Source organism: Podarcis cretensis (genome assembly GCF_951804945.1).
Source record: "Podarcis cretensis genome assembly, chromosome: 2".
Lineage (NCBI taxonomy): Eukaryota > Metazoa > Chordata > Lepidosauria > Squamata > Lacertidae > Podarcis > Podarcis cretensis.
The window spans coordinates 35,933,144-35,950,015 of NC_137171.1; the positions used below are offsets into that span (position 1 = coordinate 35,933,144).

Sequence of the window (16,872 nt, forward strand, 5' to 3'; positions counted from 1 at the left end):
GACTGTGTGCACTCTGCATATCCCAAGATAAAAAAATAAATGTGGGTCAAGTGTTTGGAAAATATAATGTGCAGCCGATGTGTATAGACAGTGTGCAGCAACTCAGAACCAAATGCACATTTACTGCACATAAAAACACCCCAGGCCATTTGGAATGGCCTTCAGACTTCTGCCTATAGAGGGATTCAATGGCGTACCTTTGAGGGATGGTGTGAGGATGATTGTAAAGCACACTGAATACTAAAAGTGCTAGGAAATAACAATGCTTCATTGCCGCATCTCTCCTTGCACACTAATGTGAGCACAGGACTAATATTGGTGGCAGAAAGCAAAGAGCTGTGCTTGGATTCTCTGCAGATTCATCTGTGTCCATGATGCGGGTTATTTTTTAAAAAAACTGTGAACAAAGAGAAAATAGCATGGGAAGCAGCCATCTCTAGGTGTCAAATTATTGTCCCTAGAAGTCTAGCTCTTTTGTTAAAATAAACTGGTGGGCGGGCAGAATACTCTGATGTGAACAGATGCGGTTCTAAAGAGGCATTTATCGCACTTCATCATATTTGTCACACAGAAACAGAAAGCCTGCACTTTTCTCCCCAGGTTGTAGCCTTTCCCCACTTAAAAATCATTGGGGCAGACTGATTAAGGGGATGGAAACATTAACATTTCAAAACATAATGCACGTGGGTGTACATTATTCAGGAAGGTGCAGAGAAGTAAAGAAAAAAAGGATTGACGTTTGCTTGATGAACGTTCTGTTTGTTTCTGCATCTGCTAAATGCAGACAGTGGAGCTTTACCATTCCAGAAAGGTAAATACCCATAAAATATCATCATATTCCAGACAAGACTGCCAGGTTCCCAGGGGGAAACTCCATAAGTATTGGGAATATGCAGAGTTTACTTTATTTGAATGCACATAAACCTTGAGATGACTATTGGCTTAACATTAGCTGTGGGCTAAACACCTAGCTGGGTGGCAACTTCAGTTCTAGGATGGAAGCTAAATAAGAAGGCAGGGGGAAAGCTTTCATTTGCAGTTTCCACTGCATATACAGCCTTTGACCTGTAACCATCCACTTAAGACTATGGGCACACGTACGGTTTGAAATGCACAGGGCTTGTTATTCCACAGAGTGCTTTTGTACATAGCACTTTGCCATTGTACATAGCTTTGCACAGCAACGTTGCCTAAAGCGGGAGTTAGTCTCTGTGCTATCTGTACATACAGGTAGGAGGAGTGTTTAAGAAGCAGTGAACAGCGATGTTCTCTACTCCCCTTCATTCATGTAGTCTAGTCACCCCCCCAAGCGCTGGAATAAATGGTGCAACACCTCACCGTACTTGCACATGTGTAGTTCCTTCCTCACTTTGAAAAAAAAAGTGCATTTTAAAAATATGCAGCGGGATGTTGTCGGTATGTACGGCACCACAAAAGTGCACTTTCATCCAGCACTGAATACAAATTATCACACAGTGTGTACCTACCATGAGTCTAGTGCCACTGATTAACATGCCTATTCAGAGTTTTGTTTTAAACTCTCACTGGCTAGAGATTAACTAAACCAGAGCAATATTTTAGAAGTACCCACTTGGGATCGCTTGGCCAAAAGGAGAGGAAAATAATAGCCCTTCATTACTGATCAGTTGTGTTGGCAACTGATTTGTCGGAGTCTGTCTTTTAATCACACAAATTCCTTCCTAGCTTCCAGCTAGCAAAAGGTACGGCACTTTGTTAGTTGTTCAAGACTTTAGAGGGCCTGCCTGCCATGACTTCAAATGTCTAGGCTTTACAGTATACACAGTCAAGATTGCAAAAATGTAAAGAATATAAGATACAAAAATAAGTAAAAAGGACCATCTAGAGAATGCCAGGTCCCCATTTGTGGATTTTTAAAAATCCTCTACTGGCAGGAATTCCCACTTGCATATTTTATTACATTTCCTCTCTGTATAACAAATGCTTGATACACTTCAATCTTAATTAACATTATTACAAACAATCCTCATTCCCCACCCCCGCTGTAAATACTCTACTGATTGTGCCCTGTAGCTAAAAATATAGGTTTTGTAATAGATATATAGATATACAGTAGGCTCTCTATTTTATAAGCCTGAAAGATCTTGCCTTGTTGATTCATTTCTGAACATACAGATGTCGACATCTAAACTAGTCCTAGATAGACTGGTGGCTGAAATTCCTAGAATACAGATGGGAATTGTATTTGCCTGCTACTTAATTGTCCCATGTTTTACCTATAAGAAATTTTCCCTGGGTAGAAACAATGCAAACACACTCACATGAAAGAGAGGGATGGAGGGAGAAGCAAATGAACAAAAGAAGGAAGAGGAAATTACAGAAATCACAGATCTAACATGTTCTTAGTAACCAGAAAAGGCCAGCTCTTCCATCCTATTCCATTATATTCAAATGTCATGCCCTCCCCTGCAAGGAAGATATGCCCTTTTCAATTCCCTCCACCCCCGAAGTAGAAAAATTCCATATTTCTTTAAAAGAACACAAAAATAAGTACTGTATTATTATTATTTTGTTGCCTTTTGGGGTACAGAGTTCCCCGTGTGTTGCTTTCAGATACATCCTGCCAAATTCTCCAGATCTTTCCCTCCCCACCCCTGACACCTCTGTGATCCACGTGGTCCCAAGAATGAAGATGTCTTGTTTGCTAGAGGATTCTACTGTTAGTGTAAAGTCCTGCAGCACTGGGCCAATCTTGTTCATACAGCAGGTCAATCTGGGATGATCTTGAGCCTTCCAGCCAGGGCTCTTGTCACTCATTAAAGACACCCAGCATTGCTCCAGTCATTCATTTCCGTCTGCAACGAAGGATCGTTGAGTTCAAAGAGCGGGTCTATGCTGACAGAACTCGAGAGGTAATCGTTTCTCCCTTCATCCCAGGGATGCTGGAGGAAAGAAGTGGCAATGAAGGTCTCGTCAAAGTCCAAGCTGTTCTGGTTGGATTCGGTTAGGATGTAATCCTGCCCGGCAGGGCACCACTCCTGTGGGCAGTCAATATGTCTTCCATGCACAGTCAAGTCTACATCCCTGGTTATTGGGCTGATAGGAGGAGTGATCTCTAGATCCTCGAAGGTGGAGAAGTCACCATTTAAGGTGGTGTCGAAGATAGCTTCCCAGTCAAAGTCACCTTTCAGAGACCCAAGCTCTGTCTGCTCTTCCTGAGTAAGCAGAGGGGAGCTGGCGAGACGGGCTGTCTTGCACATTCGCTTGGGGAGTGGCTGCTTGCGTTTATGGCTCATTTTCCCATCTGCCGGGTTCCAGTTCTGGTCGCCGGTGGCTTCTTCAAACTCTTTGAGCAGCTGCTGAGACTCCATGTTGATTTTCAGGATGCTGTTGTTTTTCCAAGATGCCGCCGCCTGGTGAGCCAATGAACTGGAGCCAGCATCCTGCTGGAGTCTTCCGGTGAAAGCTGGGTGGATTTGCACGGGGGGCATCCTGCGCTTCTTGAACGCTCCGTTCATCAGCCTGTCTGCATACTGGGGGTCGATCTTCCAGAATCCACCTTTCCCTGGTTCGTCCTTCTCTCGTGGCACCTTGATGAAGCACTTGTTCAAGGACAGGTTGTGCCTAATGGAGTTCTGAAACCAGAATTAAACAAAATGGAGTTTTAATATAAGTAACTGCAAACATAAACCCACACTGAAGTGAATACAATGAAGGCGGCTGAATCAGCTGTAAGTGTGAAGGTCTCTTCAGCGAGGAAGAAGGCTGAAGTGGCTTGCCACAGTGAAATTGAATCTGGAATAGAATGATGCTTAAATGAGCCACATGGCCAGGCATATTTCTACAGATAAATGACCATCCCATCACAATATTTTAACCATCATGATCAACCAAGAACGTCAGATCATGTCACAAGAGCATTAAATTCATACAAGAGCGACATGAACCAGAATATTTACTGGAAGTATTTTGTAAGAACCTTCATTTGAGATGGTCTATAGATGCCAATGGCAAGTGTGAGGGGTGTTAGTACCCTGTCTGCTTTTTCTAGTGCATGCATTGCATAGTGTTAGGGCACATTCAACACACACAACTTCCCAGAAAGAATCCTGGGAACTGCAGTTAAGGGTGCTGGGAATTGTAGCTCTGTAAGGGGGAAACTATAGTTCCTGGGACTCTTGTGGGGAAGCCGTGTGTTGGATGTACTTTAAATGTAGGGTATGGATCTGCCCTTAGTTTCAAGGTTTGATTCTGTTAAAATGTTCTAAGTTGCCTGAGCTTTCAGGAAAAGATCTTATGCCATGTGTGTCTATATTACAAGTTTAAACGACTTTCAAAGCACACCCTGGTTTTCAAATTGCTGTTCTGTGCAGAAGTCTCTAAGAAATAATTCTCAGCACTCTTGCAAAGCTACCATTTCCAAGGTGTTGTCAAGGAAGTCAAGAAGAGAGCTAAATGAGATTAAATCTGTTTAAATCTGTACTTAAAACTTTTCATAAATAATAATACTTAAAATGTGAAAAGGGTCTTTCATCTCTCTCATAGTACACAGACACTCGTTCTCTTATTGACACACCTTTTCTAGTCTGCTGCCCTCCTTCCATCACTCCTTTAAATAACAAACATGCCAGCAGAAGTGGAGCCAAGACCGAGCCACCGAGAAACTAGAGTAATTAGGGGGAATCCCAAAATTTACAGAAGTACAAAACATCCTTAAAAACAACTGATGTGGTTAAAAAAAAGAGATGATACTCAGTAACCACAAAAAATTAGTTTCAGCTGGAAAAGAAAACCAGAAAACCATGGTGAAGTAGCCTGAAGACAGGTATGGATGGATGTACAAGATAATATAATGATCCAGTCCAGTGTTGGCACGAGAAAAAAATATGGATGGTGGAAGAGAAAGTGCAAAGAGAGTTTTGATGGAGGCATATGTGGAAGATTAAGAGGAAAATTGGCCTCTGGAAATAAGGCACCCCAACAATCTCTGCAGGTGGAGGGCAAAGAAAGAGAAGTAATTTTTAAGCAACCGCATGCCCAGCTTTGCTGTCCTTTAGTGATGCTTAAGGAAAGACATTTATATTCCCACAAGCTCCAGCTCATTCAGAATTACTGGAGGGGGAGAACACCTTAATATAAGAAAAAGCTAATGCAGATGCCCTCCATTTATCCTGAGTGTCAGTCATCATAAGATCAAGTGTCTCCTTTAATATGCCAACAACAACACCCTGCCCATCTGGCTGGGTTTCCCCAGCCCCAGTTACAATGAATAGTTTCTTTCAATCTAAGAGACTGCATATTAGGTCTGGACCAGAACAGACTGTAATGCGGTGAAATAGTGTAGTAGAAATAGCGCCTTTTTCCCTTCCATGGTGCTAGAAGAGACAGTTTCTGTTTCACTAGTTTTGGTCAGAAGTGTTCACAGCAACTTTCTGAACAGTGAGATGAAGAAGATCACCATCTCACTTCTTCAAAAGCAGAAGAGAACAGACCTCAATGCTTTAGGAGACCAGAAAGGTAAGCCAGACATTTTATGGCCGTCATAGTTGGATTGTTTTTTAAACCCCATGCTAGCCAGAAAACTGATTTTGACCTGGCTGATGTGTCACTTTAAAAACCTATAGTTTAAAAATGAACATGCAAGGTACTTGAGGGACTGTTAACATCTCAGCTGCTTTGCTCTTCCTCTGCTCATGCCAGGCTAATAGGATTATGTCTAAACCTGGGCTCATTGTTTTTTTCTCCCTCCAAACGAACCATAAACTGTAAATTACCTAAGTTTGTTCTTGGCTTCTGGCTTCTGGTTTGCTTGCACAAAACAAACAGTGAGCTCAGGTTCCTAAGTGTCACTAATCCAAACCATGGTTTCATTCCTGGCAGGAGTAGGGGTGGAATGAAGCAGCTGCGGTTTTTGCTCTGTGCACCAGCACACTGCAGGTTCACCTTTTAAAGCACAGCTAAGCTTCAAATGATGTGTGAACCAATATGTCTGATGCTCAAGGATTATCCCAGAAACCACAGCTACCATGGTACACTATGGTGCTAAATATGACGACACTGTGAAAGAACCACTTCATTTGACAGAAATGGAAAAGGGGACACAACATAACTCCCCCCCTTGCTCTGCACACTCACTGGCCTCCTTGGTATGGATTGCTTATATTTACACACCCATGTACAACACACATTTGTGCACCCATGGAACATCCTTTGGTTGGAATGGACTTCAAATGAAATCACCCTCTGAATCATCATAAAAAGAAAAGAAAAATCAGAAAAGCTCTAGAAAAAAATAGCAACAAAGAGAGAAACCAAAAGAAGGGGCATTTACTGTTCCCATAGAGCTACTCCTCATAAGAATGAATGTGCATGTCTGGAGTGATGTGCACAATCAGAAAGGAAACTCTGTTATTGGGTAAATAACACCCTCTTATAGAGCACAAAGCCATGAGGGTGTTAAGAGATTGGATATGGTAAAGGATTGTGTGCAAGAGTTTTTCATTCTTTTTTTTTCTTAAAAAAAATGTTGCCTGGATATCTTTATGCTTATTCATCCATAATCCGTATTGCCAAAGAGCAAAAGCAAGGCTTGAATGCCTGGAGGGCTAAATAATAAGAAGAAGCTATTCCTCTAGGCTGAAACTCCCTGGGCATCTTGGCTCCTTTCCAAAGCACACAGCTCCCACAGGAATCTCTCCCCATCCCCCCCCCCCCCCCCCGCTTATGGGTGGCATGACATTTTGACTTTGTGTCTGCACTTACAGGAACTGGGGTTGACGAGGCGGGTGAGAACATGGGCACGATGGGAGAAAGGGGAAGAAAGAAAGAAAGAAAGAAAGAAAGAAAGAAAGAAATTCCTGTGAACGCGCTGGTCTCCGATGAGTCAGAATTTACTGTTTAATGAAATTTTACAAGGGTCAGAGAATAACCCTCTTCCCTGCTAGAGTCAGTTTAAATCTGCTGGGCTTGCCTACAAGCTGATTATTACCCAGCTAGTTAGCATATTTATCATTCTTCCCTGCAAGGATCCATCAAACCACCTGCATCATGATAAAGAGGGAGTGAATACTGGGTTTTTGTTTTTTAAAAAGGGGGAAAGAAAGAACAGGAAAGTTTGCATCAACCACATCAATATGCAAGGGTTTTTCTTTTTGTACTTATTGTACTTCTTATTGTACTTATTAATCCCCATGTTGTTGTTAACTCTGTAAAACATAAAATGTTCCAATCTCATAGGAAATCTAATGGATTTAGTTTTGGTCAATACCTTTATTAGGATTTAGGACCACTAGAATGTCAGAAAATAGTGAGCAAGCTTTTGAGTTCTCCAGAAGTCTTCATCAGGCTAGATGTTACACTTGTTTTATGCATTGTGACCATGGTAGGAATCAGAAACATCCACTACACTGAGCAGCGTTATTGTAGTGACTGCAAGCAATAGTGTTTTGGCACATCAAGAGACCTGGTTGTGATACAGTCTACTAGGAGGATTGGAAACAAGCTTAGCAGTGTGTAGTGGCAGCCTTTTGACAGGTGATGGAATGACAATAATTCTGTACCATGGCATGTCATCACCATCATATCCAGCCACCTAGAATCTAACTCATTCACTAATCACTTAGGATGAAACTCTTTGTTTCACCTTAAGCAGGGGTGCCAACTTCAATAAAATACTGGAGGGCCCAGATAAGCCCCACCCCTCGTAATTGATCACATGACACGGTGCATGCACACCATTTGAATGGCAATGCCCATCAACTTAGTGGGGGGTGGTCCCCTCAATTTGGGGGGGGGTGAATTCCCTTCAACCCCTAGGAGTTGGCTCTTATGATCTTAAGGATGATGTGGCAAGGAACATCTCAAGAGGGTTTCCCTCAAGGATTCAACACTAAAACTACCCATGAATATCAAACTGTCACATCAATTGTCAGAAATGAATGACATGTACTCATCATTTTCCTTTGACTGAGATGATGATGATTGTTATTATTTTTAGAAAACAGTGCTTTGAGAGCAGAAGGGAAAGTCCAAGGTATAGAATTAAGAGTGGGTGCTTGAAATAGGCTGACTTTTGGGTCTCTGTCTATTGGTGTGGGGCTACAGATTCACTGTCTTACCAGGACTATTTGAAGGACATAAAAAAATTACAAGCCATATAGATGCTACAGCAATAGAGTCCAGTTAAGTACCTTATAAAGACCTGGTGAACAAATTTTATTTGGATTTTCTGAAAGGCAAAACTTTCCCTCTTTTTTCCTACCCAAACTTTTACTTGTCCAGCCTACCGTTGACTCAAATATTTTTAAACCTCAAGGAGCCAAAGACACAAATGAGTCTACCATGTATCACAGACATTGGGAATTGAAGGAGGTGGTGCTCAAGGACAGAGATTCCTCCTTACTCTGTAGTGCTTGCTATGGGAGGGAGAGAGCCTCAACATGCATTATTTCAATATTGTTGTTAACATGGTAACAAAAGTGAATTTATTCTCATTACAGGCCACAGCCTTCATTGCAGGCTGATGTCTTATGTCCAAGGCTGTTCAGCTGGTGGTCATGAGACTTTGGCTCTTCATATGCTGTTATTGGATTTCAACTCTCATTACCCTCAGCCAGCATGGCCATTGATCAAGGATGATGGGAATTGTAGTCTAGCAACACCTTGCAGGTTACTTACACCTCTCCAAGAGGTTAGTGAAAAGTTATAATATTTCTGTCTTTGACCATTTGAGGCACTGCATACTTCTGATCCAATATCCCAGCCATTCTACACTTAGATGCACCTCTTTCCTAATACCCTCTCTCAAATCTTTATTTTGCCTTATCTCAAATGCTTCTCCACAGTCAATCTTGGAAAGCATTAGGTCGCACAGAAAAGACACATCAATTTCTTTGGCACTTGCATTTCCTCCTCAGTGGATCAAAGGGTGGGATAGGGGGGAAAGAAATTTATACCCCTGACTTTTTCTCCTCTTTCTCCCTAGAAGTGTATGAAGCAGTTGCTTGTTTTAAATGCTCTCCAGGCATGATGCAAATCGGCCAAGTATATCCTACTTGTGTGACCAACTAAATTTTGGATACAAGAAGTTAAGCTTCCAGATACCGAATATGGAAAATAGTTCCATATTCAAAGAGCTGGTTTCCAAAGCCCTCCTAACAAGATTGTTCCCACTGAAATCTGGAAAAAAATCAAAGACATTTCAGGGTGGAGCATTAAGATTTACAGCAAAGTGCAAGGCTTACTCTTGGGTATATTCAAGATAAAATTTATTTTAAAAAACCAGGTATCCTGAGAGCGTTTGTTGTGGCTATTTTTTCTACCTCATTGTAACCAGAAATATAAACACTTGTGGGGAATAATCACATGTTATCCACAATGAAGGATGGAGTGGGGTTGACTGCCCCCTTCCCTCTCTAAATGGTTCCCCTGCCTCCCAGTTGTGCATTTAATTGACTCCAAATGTCCATTTATGACTGATTGGATTAGCAGCATTAAGCATCCAATGAAAGATTGGAGGAGAATCACCTCTAGGCAACGCCACCCGCCTCTTGGCTCCTACTCTGGCCATCTTTACTTTTCTTTCGCCCTCCACCTGTTTCCTTCTCTCTTCCCCTTAACTGCCCCTGTGTTGTTTTTCTGTACTTTCTATGGCACTTCCTTTACGCTTGTTGGAGCCTCAAAAAAAAGGACATTCTCTCAATCATCCACAGTCTTTGTTAGATAATTGCTACCTTCAAAAGGAGAAAATGCCTGTTTACATTGCTCTGCTTTCTCATTTACCACAACCTCTGTGTGCTACTAAGTGCTTATTCCAGGCAAAACACCTTGATAGGAAACATACCAAGCAACAGTAATTGCACTCTAGGGAGAAGGAAGCACAGAAAGGAGCTGCAGCATGAATACTACAAACACTTGGTCGCTTTCTAATGTCATAAAAGGTTGACAGGAGATCTGTTCCTCATCTTGTGGCAAGAGGGTCTTACAGCCACCTGACCACAGACATAGCTGGTTCTCCTGTAAGGTGGCACAACTGACAGTGATGGAACCTTACAGTATGTATGTATGACAAAAGATGATCCAGGAAAAAGGGTGCTAGTGTTTAAATTTGCACACCCACCATACATTTAAAGCACATAACCACCTCCACCACCCCTTATAATCTTGGGAACTGCAGTTTGTTATAGCTGCTGGGGATTGCAGTTCTGTCGGGGTGAGCTACAGTTCCCAGGATTTATTTGGGGTGTGAATGCTTTGAATGTGCTCAAAAGGTATGGTGTGGGTCCAGCCCCCGGTTGCAAACCTAACTCTACTTAGCTGGGAGTAAGTCCCATCAAGTAAGTCCCTGGCAAGCTCTGGTCCACAGGGTCACGAAGAGTCGGACATGACTAAACGACTAAACATCAACTGTGTTGTGTGTTAAGAATGTAGGGAGCTGTTTGCTGCTCTAAGCATGGCCATTTTTAAGGATTCTGGCCAAGTAGTTTAGATTTCCTTCATTAGCATATTAGCTGTAGACAACACTTGCTCACATGGAAATTATGAGAATTTAAATAGTGGTGAAACAGTTTCACTGTCAGATAATGCGAGTCATAGACGCATCAAGGCTGATTTGGGAGGATGGCTGGTCATGAACTGCAGTGGATAGCCAACAGAAAACATGGAGACAGTAGCAAATGCACTATAACCTCACCCACATGACTGGGTGGCCAAAATGCAGAGAGGTATGGGCTGTCCCATCCTAGGCACCTACCTGCCATGTGGGGTCTGCATGACGGAAATAGCAGAAATTATCTGTAATCCATTTATAGATGTCTGAGAGGGTGATTTTGGTTTTCTTGCTCGCCTCCATCGCCATGCAGATGAGCGTGGCATAGGAGTAAGGAGGCTTTACGTGGGGGTTAGTCTTGTAATCTATGTCTTCCAATGGCTGGCCTTGCAGGTGTGCAGTCCTGGATGTGGAAGAGGAGATTGGCTTGCCAGGGGTATGGGGCATCCCCATGCAAGCCGGGTCACCAGCTAGAGGGGAACACGGTGCAGCAGAGCCAGGGATCTTGTGATAGCCGTGAGGATCTGTGCTGCAAGGGGAAGAGCTTGCCTTGCCCATGTTGGCGTTGATGATGGAGAATTCTTGAAGCCACTGTAGGCTGGTCAAGCTGTCGTCCAGGTTGCTCGAATCTGCCATGCTGCTTTCCTGGCCTTTCTCTTCTTCAGACTGCACGTTCAGCCAGCTGTCAGTCATGTCAGGGGAAGCCAAAATAGGCAAGTCCAACATTCAGGAATTGTGGGAGAGCAGGAAGGGGGAAGAAGGGGGAAGGGCAGGGGGGTGACAATCCTGCAACAATAACACGAAGAAGTTCAAAGCCCCTAACAAATGGGCGGCTCACAAACAAACACTTGAGCAGGTTGTTTTCTAGCCAGACACTCTAAAAGCACTGGAGCCAAATATACCCTTGAGGTAATCCCAGAGAATTGAGCCATCCCTGGGTGTAGGATCCCCTTCTCAAACCAGCCTGCTTAACTAGCCTGCTTTATGCAGACCACAGCCTAAGATGGGTGGAATTCACCCAAATGCCCCTTTTTTTCTTTTGTGGCAAGATTTTTCGCAAAACTGCCAAGAATCTAAGTAGCATTTGTTCCTACTGAAACACTTAAAACCCAGCTAGAAACATGCAACTGAAATGAACATGTTAGTATCTCCTTCTAGGTAAATAAAAATTTCTTCAGCTTCATAAATGCTTCAGCTTGCAAACCTGACAGTCCCTAACCCTTTTACAGATTCCATCTTAGTGATTTGAAGTAGCCTCTGTTTTAAATCTGTCATTGATTCCTCACTCAATGCACAACACCATCAGTTTTTGTTTTTTGTTTTCTTCAACATTAGAGGTATGAATACTGCCCTAAAAATGGTTAAGATGGTGGGAGTTTCATGCCATTCCATAATGCCTACAATTTCCAAGGCTATCTTGGGGATAAACGTGATTCAATTTTTTTAAAAAAGGAAAATCTACCTCCAGCAACACAATCCATAAGTTGAAGCACTTTCATTAAGGCAAGTGGCACCCCAGTGCCAAACACATTATGTGATGTATATCCCATTGATTTCAATGGGACCTACCTTCAGGTAATGGGCTTAGGGTTGTAAATTGCTCCCATTGATTTGGCAGGGAGCTAAATCGGTTTAAACCTGACTGCTTTGACTCAGCTGGTTCATAGAGCAGAGGGTGAAATCACACCTAGGCTGCTCAAGGCTGTAATCCTGTACCCAGAGAGTAAGCCCCATTTACCTCAATGGGGCTTAATGCCCAGTATATTATGCATAGGACTGGGCTGCTTTGAAATCCTATGAATCTTGTATGCCACATATGTAAGCATAACAAGAGGGCGTTTAGGTTGGAGAACCAGAAGAGTGGCCGAGTACCTGTATTTAAGCTTTACTCCCCCTGAACTAGTACATGAAGATTCATGCCAACCATCTTCACATGAAAAACACAGAATTCAATCAAGCCCCCAAAAGGCTCTTACCATGGATTATTTCTTCCCCTTTTAAATGAAAGTGTTGTTACATTTGCGTTGATGGATTCATGAGAGGGTCCCTCTGCATTCACGTCTGGCCAGAACCATAAAATAAAAAAAATTGTGTGCTGGGAGGATTCCAGCCTCCCCAGGATAACGTGGCGGAGAAATAAAGCTGGCCTGCCCTCCCCGCCTTATGAAGAAACAAATAATTTCGTTTATCTTACCTGTTCCTACGAAGGAATCCCACTACCGCCAAGTGTTTACTACTAAGCGCCGAATATTCAGTGGGGTGAAGTGTGTGGCGGTGGGGGCCGGGTAGGGAAATAGGGTAGATTTCTACTGCTCTCCCGTTGGATGAATTATTACGCCCCTCGCTGCCAGAGCCCTTTTATTCCGGAGCCGCTGTGATTTGTAAGCAACAGAATGACTGTCAATAAGTAGCTGCTCCGAAAGGCTTCTCTGGATGCTATGGAGACGCTCCGCCCCTATAAACAGCTTCTGCCCTTCTCATTGGTCCTCGGATCTCCATGGAGAGCGCAATCACTTGACAGGGTTTCTCTCTCTCTCTCTGCGGTTCTGCTACTTTGCACAAACTTTGTTTTGCCCCCCCCCCCATCCATCTCTCTCCCCTCCACATCGCGCCCCCCTCCCACCTGCTTCATTTGCCACCAGTTAATTTTTAGTCACGGATCCTGGCTGCCGTGGTGGGAAAAGAGAAGCTTATGAAACCTTTAAAATCTAAGTGCTTTTAAATATCTGATGAAACGCAATCGCACGCATTTTTTAAAAAAAATAAACGACCCGGCGAGGGGGTGGGGGCTTCTTTTCAAAAGCGCGTGCTTGTGTGTGCGCCCCCCCCGCCCCGTCGGCTGCTTTGCTTGTAAGGGTGGCTCGGCTGGTATGTGGCCACTGCGCACACAGAGGGGTGGGGAGTGGGCGCTTGGGAATTATTTGCTGTGAGTTTCATTAAGACAAATTAAAGTCCACTTGAAACAGCTCCCAGATGCCCATTATTCTTCGGGATACTAAAGGAAAGCTGGAGGTGTGGGGAGAGAGATCCCCTCTGCCAAGAACAAACAACCCAGCAACCAGAAAGATTCCAGGCCTTGGAAAGAAAGGGAACGATTTCAACCGCCTGCTCCTTCCTTCCTTTCACTGGGGCAATTTCCCCCCTCATCTCTTTAGCTTGGCGTTGCTTTTGTCCACTCTGATCAGCAGGGCAGGGCAGTTGCTGACTCTCTCCCCCCCCCCTTCAACCCCCCCAATCGACGAGGCATTACCTCTGCTTTGAAGTTATATTTGAGAGAAAACGATGAAGAGTCATTGCTTGCCCTTGGAGGGGTGCGGAGGAGGAGAGGGCATTCATGTGCAAAGGTCTTGGCTCTCCTTGAACCTTGGCCATGGCTGAATTAATAGTTAGCCTTTCATGGTGCTAAGAAATTCCGGGGGCCAAATTGACCCCACGTGCAGTTTGGGCCCAGAGAAGACAGCCAGCACGGCTTTTCCCTTCTGCTTACCTGCTTCAGTTCTGAGAAGTTTACCTTCTCCCCTTGACCTTTGTGTAACCTGAAGTAATTAGATGAAAGGGGATAGGGGGGAAAATATTGTGTGTGTAGGAGAACTGCAGACCCTACATCAAAAAGGTTGCTGGATGTGCCCCCCTCTTTAATTAAGAGGCTATAGCCGCAGCCCTATATAATAGGATGCCCCCTCCCTTCTTTCAGAAAAAAGGGATGGTTGAAATGGATATTAGGTATTTATTACACGTTCATGCTAGTCTTCCTCCAAAGAGTCCATGTTAGGTTATATAACTCCCTGTCTTTTTATTCTTACAAGCCTGTGAGGTAGGCAAGGCTGAGAAGTACTAATGAGCTCAAGGGGAGCTTTATGGCTGAAGTGCCATTCTACCATTCTGCCTACAATTCTCATTCTCTCTCTCTCTCTCTCTCTCTCTCTCACACACACACACACTTTGAAATTAAGTACATTTCCCACATGGAAATCTCTTAGAAATGGAAGGTGAGCCTACCTCATTCAGGTCAGCTGATGCTCTGAGGTGTGTTTTATTCTGGAGAGCTTCAGCAGTTTTGCTGCGCAGAGTTGAACTGTGGTGACATCAACACACCTGGCTAGTAGTGTCCAAATATTTCTGTTAATCAGTCACTTCCCCTACAGTCTTTGAAAAATTAAAACAGGCAGGCAGGGGAGAAATGGATAAACCATCCCCTTGTCAAAAGGACAGCAGAGATGTGGAACAGTTCTCAAAACCTTGTTTTGTTTTTGTCCACAGCCCACCAAGAGTCTTCTACCCATGGCTGTTTTCAACTGAACCAGAGTGGTGGACTGGCTAGAGTCTCAGACTAGGACTGGGTAGATCTTGGATTGGCCAGTCAGTATCCGTTAGCCTAAACTACCTCACAGGGTTGTTATGTGGATTAAATGAAGCAGTGTGCTTGTGTGGAAATCAAGTACACTGCCTTGGGCTCCTCAGAGGAATAGCAGGATACAAATGTTATGAGACCAGTATCACTCCTACACACATAAAGCCAATCTCTTGCCCTTAAAGATCTTTTCTCTCTCTCTCATATTGTTTATCTGACATTTACATTTCATTGCCCTCACAAAAGCATCAGACAATGCCCCGCTAAGACAGTTTACCCACTTTGGAAGCAGGCCCAGCGCCAACGGCAGAGGTTGCAACATACCAGTTGCTCACTCACAAAGAGCGGCGCACATCTTGAGTTAAAGGGTGCTCTCTGCCGTTTGCACTTCTGCTCTGCCAATCTCAGAATGGAAATTATATTGGCACAGTTCCTCCTCTAATGATTTTAAAGCACATTGTCTCCAGTGCACCACCCATTACGGACTGTCTCCAATCCCCCAGTTATCAACCATCCTGTTAAATGTTCATGCGGTAAGCGTTACTGCTGTGAAACCGAAACACACACATTAGCCCCCCCCCCCCATCTTCCTGGCAATTAGTTAATAGGGCACAGTTCTATTTGCTGGCAAAGTTAGAATTGCATGGTGAGCATTGTTTAATTTTCAGTAGCAAATAAATAGCTGGTATATGTGAGAATGTGGAAGGGCGAAGGACAGTTGCAATCTGAAAGGACAAACTTAGTTCTAATTCAGTGAAGTTAATTTAACAATCTGTAAAAACAAATAATTGTTGCATCCATGTAGCTTGCTCTTGTAGAACAAAATCTGTCCTGTTTTATCATGACTATGCTTGTTTATAAAGGCAAGGGGTACAGAAGATGCTAGAAGTTGTCTTCCTTGAGCCCTTGAACCACTATTCAGGGGTTAGGGTCAGGGAGGTGTGACTCATGAGGTAAAAAAACAGCAACCCCAAACCTTCCTTTACCTGTGCTATATCGGGGGATTTTAGGAGGGAGGAAAGTAACGGGGGCACCTTTTTTTCTTTCTTTCCTTCTTCTTTTCAGTCTGTATAGTAACACAATGATTGGAATCCAGCCTAAACTTGAGCCCTAGAATCCACCATACCAGTATTTTGCCAGCAATGAGATACTATACATTTTGGAAACATTATAAGAGTTTGCTATTTTTTAAGGAAAAGTTTTGATAAAGAAATAGGGGAGATGACAAGCATTCTGGAGCTTCTCATCACCCTACAAGTGAGCTACCCCTAACAGTCATGGCTCTTGCAGGGACAGGTGGCGCTCCAATTCTAGAACTGAAACCCATATTTAACTCACAAAATCCAACTTACAAAATCACAAGGCTGAAATTCAACATTCTGCAATATTTGGATTTGTAATAACAGATGTTCTGGTAGTACAATTCAAATTTGGGTGGCAGAGACGTTCTGCTGGTCAGACCAGACTATAATTTAGTACTGGCAGATCTCTCCCACTCATTTCTTCTCAAAAAGCTTCTCATTCATGTAATTTCTACCTCTTGTGTAATTTGCAAATCCCTTTCTCTGGGGCAATAAGAGAGTGTTTGGCTCTTGCATGCCATCTTCTGATTTCAAAGACTCACTACACCTCCCATATAACTCACTGTGGCCCTAGGTCGTTGTTTTAAGTAACGCAAATAATCGTTCTGGCTTCTATAGATCTGTTACTCAGTTCCAGGCACATCAATAAAAAGATGAATCCTGACATTTTGAAAATGGCTTTTGTGTTGCTGAGATGTAGCTGTCATAAGAGGAAGCAGATAGGACAATATGTCCTAAGGAATGTTAGAACAGCCGCCCCCCCCCCATCAAAATTTATTTTTAAACAAATGAACTGACAGGCAAGCAGCAGCCTGCCCCTATGACTTAAACCGCTGCCCATAATAGTGTGGTGGTAACACATCTTTTACCTCAGACAATGACACACACAAACAATTCCAGGCAACAGCTGTCCA

The 16,872-nt window shown here is 43.3% G+C and overlaps 1 protein-coding gene across 3 annotated transcripts; it reads right to left on the bottom strand.

Annotated features, from left to right (window-relative positions):
- Positions 1 to 394: 394 nt before the first annotated feature.
- FOXJ1 (forkhead box J1) lies at positions 395 to 13,805 on the bottom strand. Of its 3 annotated transcripts, none has more exons than XR_013835944.1 (4): positions 12,720 to 13,077; positions 10,730 to 11,311; positions 904 to 3,614; positions 395 to 793 (listed from the first exon to the last, which is right to left on the bottom strand). XR_013835944.1 is itself a non-coding variant. In XM_079966142.1 (4 exons), exons 3-4 carry the CDS (start codon positions 11,249 to 11,251, stop codon positions 2,796 to 2,798), a joined length of 1,341 nt encoding a protein of 446 aa, XP_079822268.1. In that variant the 5' UTR covers positions 11,252 to 11,311; positions 12,720 to 12,897; positions 13,776 to 13,805; the 3' UTR covers positions 395 to 2,795. The 3 variants fall into 3 exon arrangements, 2 of the variants coding, with proteins under 2 accessions (XP_079822268.1, XP_079822267.1); XM_079966142.1 differs by adding an exon at positions 13,776 to 13,805 and having other exon boundaries at positions 395 to 3,614; positions 12,720 to 12,897; XM_079966141.1 differs by having other exon boundaries at positions 395 to 3,614.
- Between the last annotated feature and the right edge of the window lie 3,067 nt (positions 13,806 to 16,872).

Bases quoted from the DNA above. Each gene is read 5' to 3' on its own strand.
- FOXJ1 (XM_079966142.1), bottom strand. From the start codon at position 11,251: ATGTTGGACTTGCCTATTTTGGCTTCCCCTGACATGACTGACAGCTGG. The intron at 3,615-10,729 runs GTAGGTGCCTAG...TTCTGGTTTCAG, and splicing joins ATGCAGACCCCACATGGCAG to AACTCCATTAGGCACAACCT.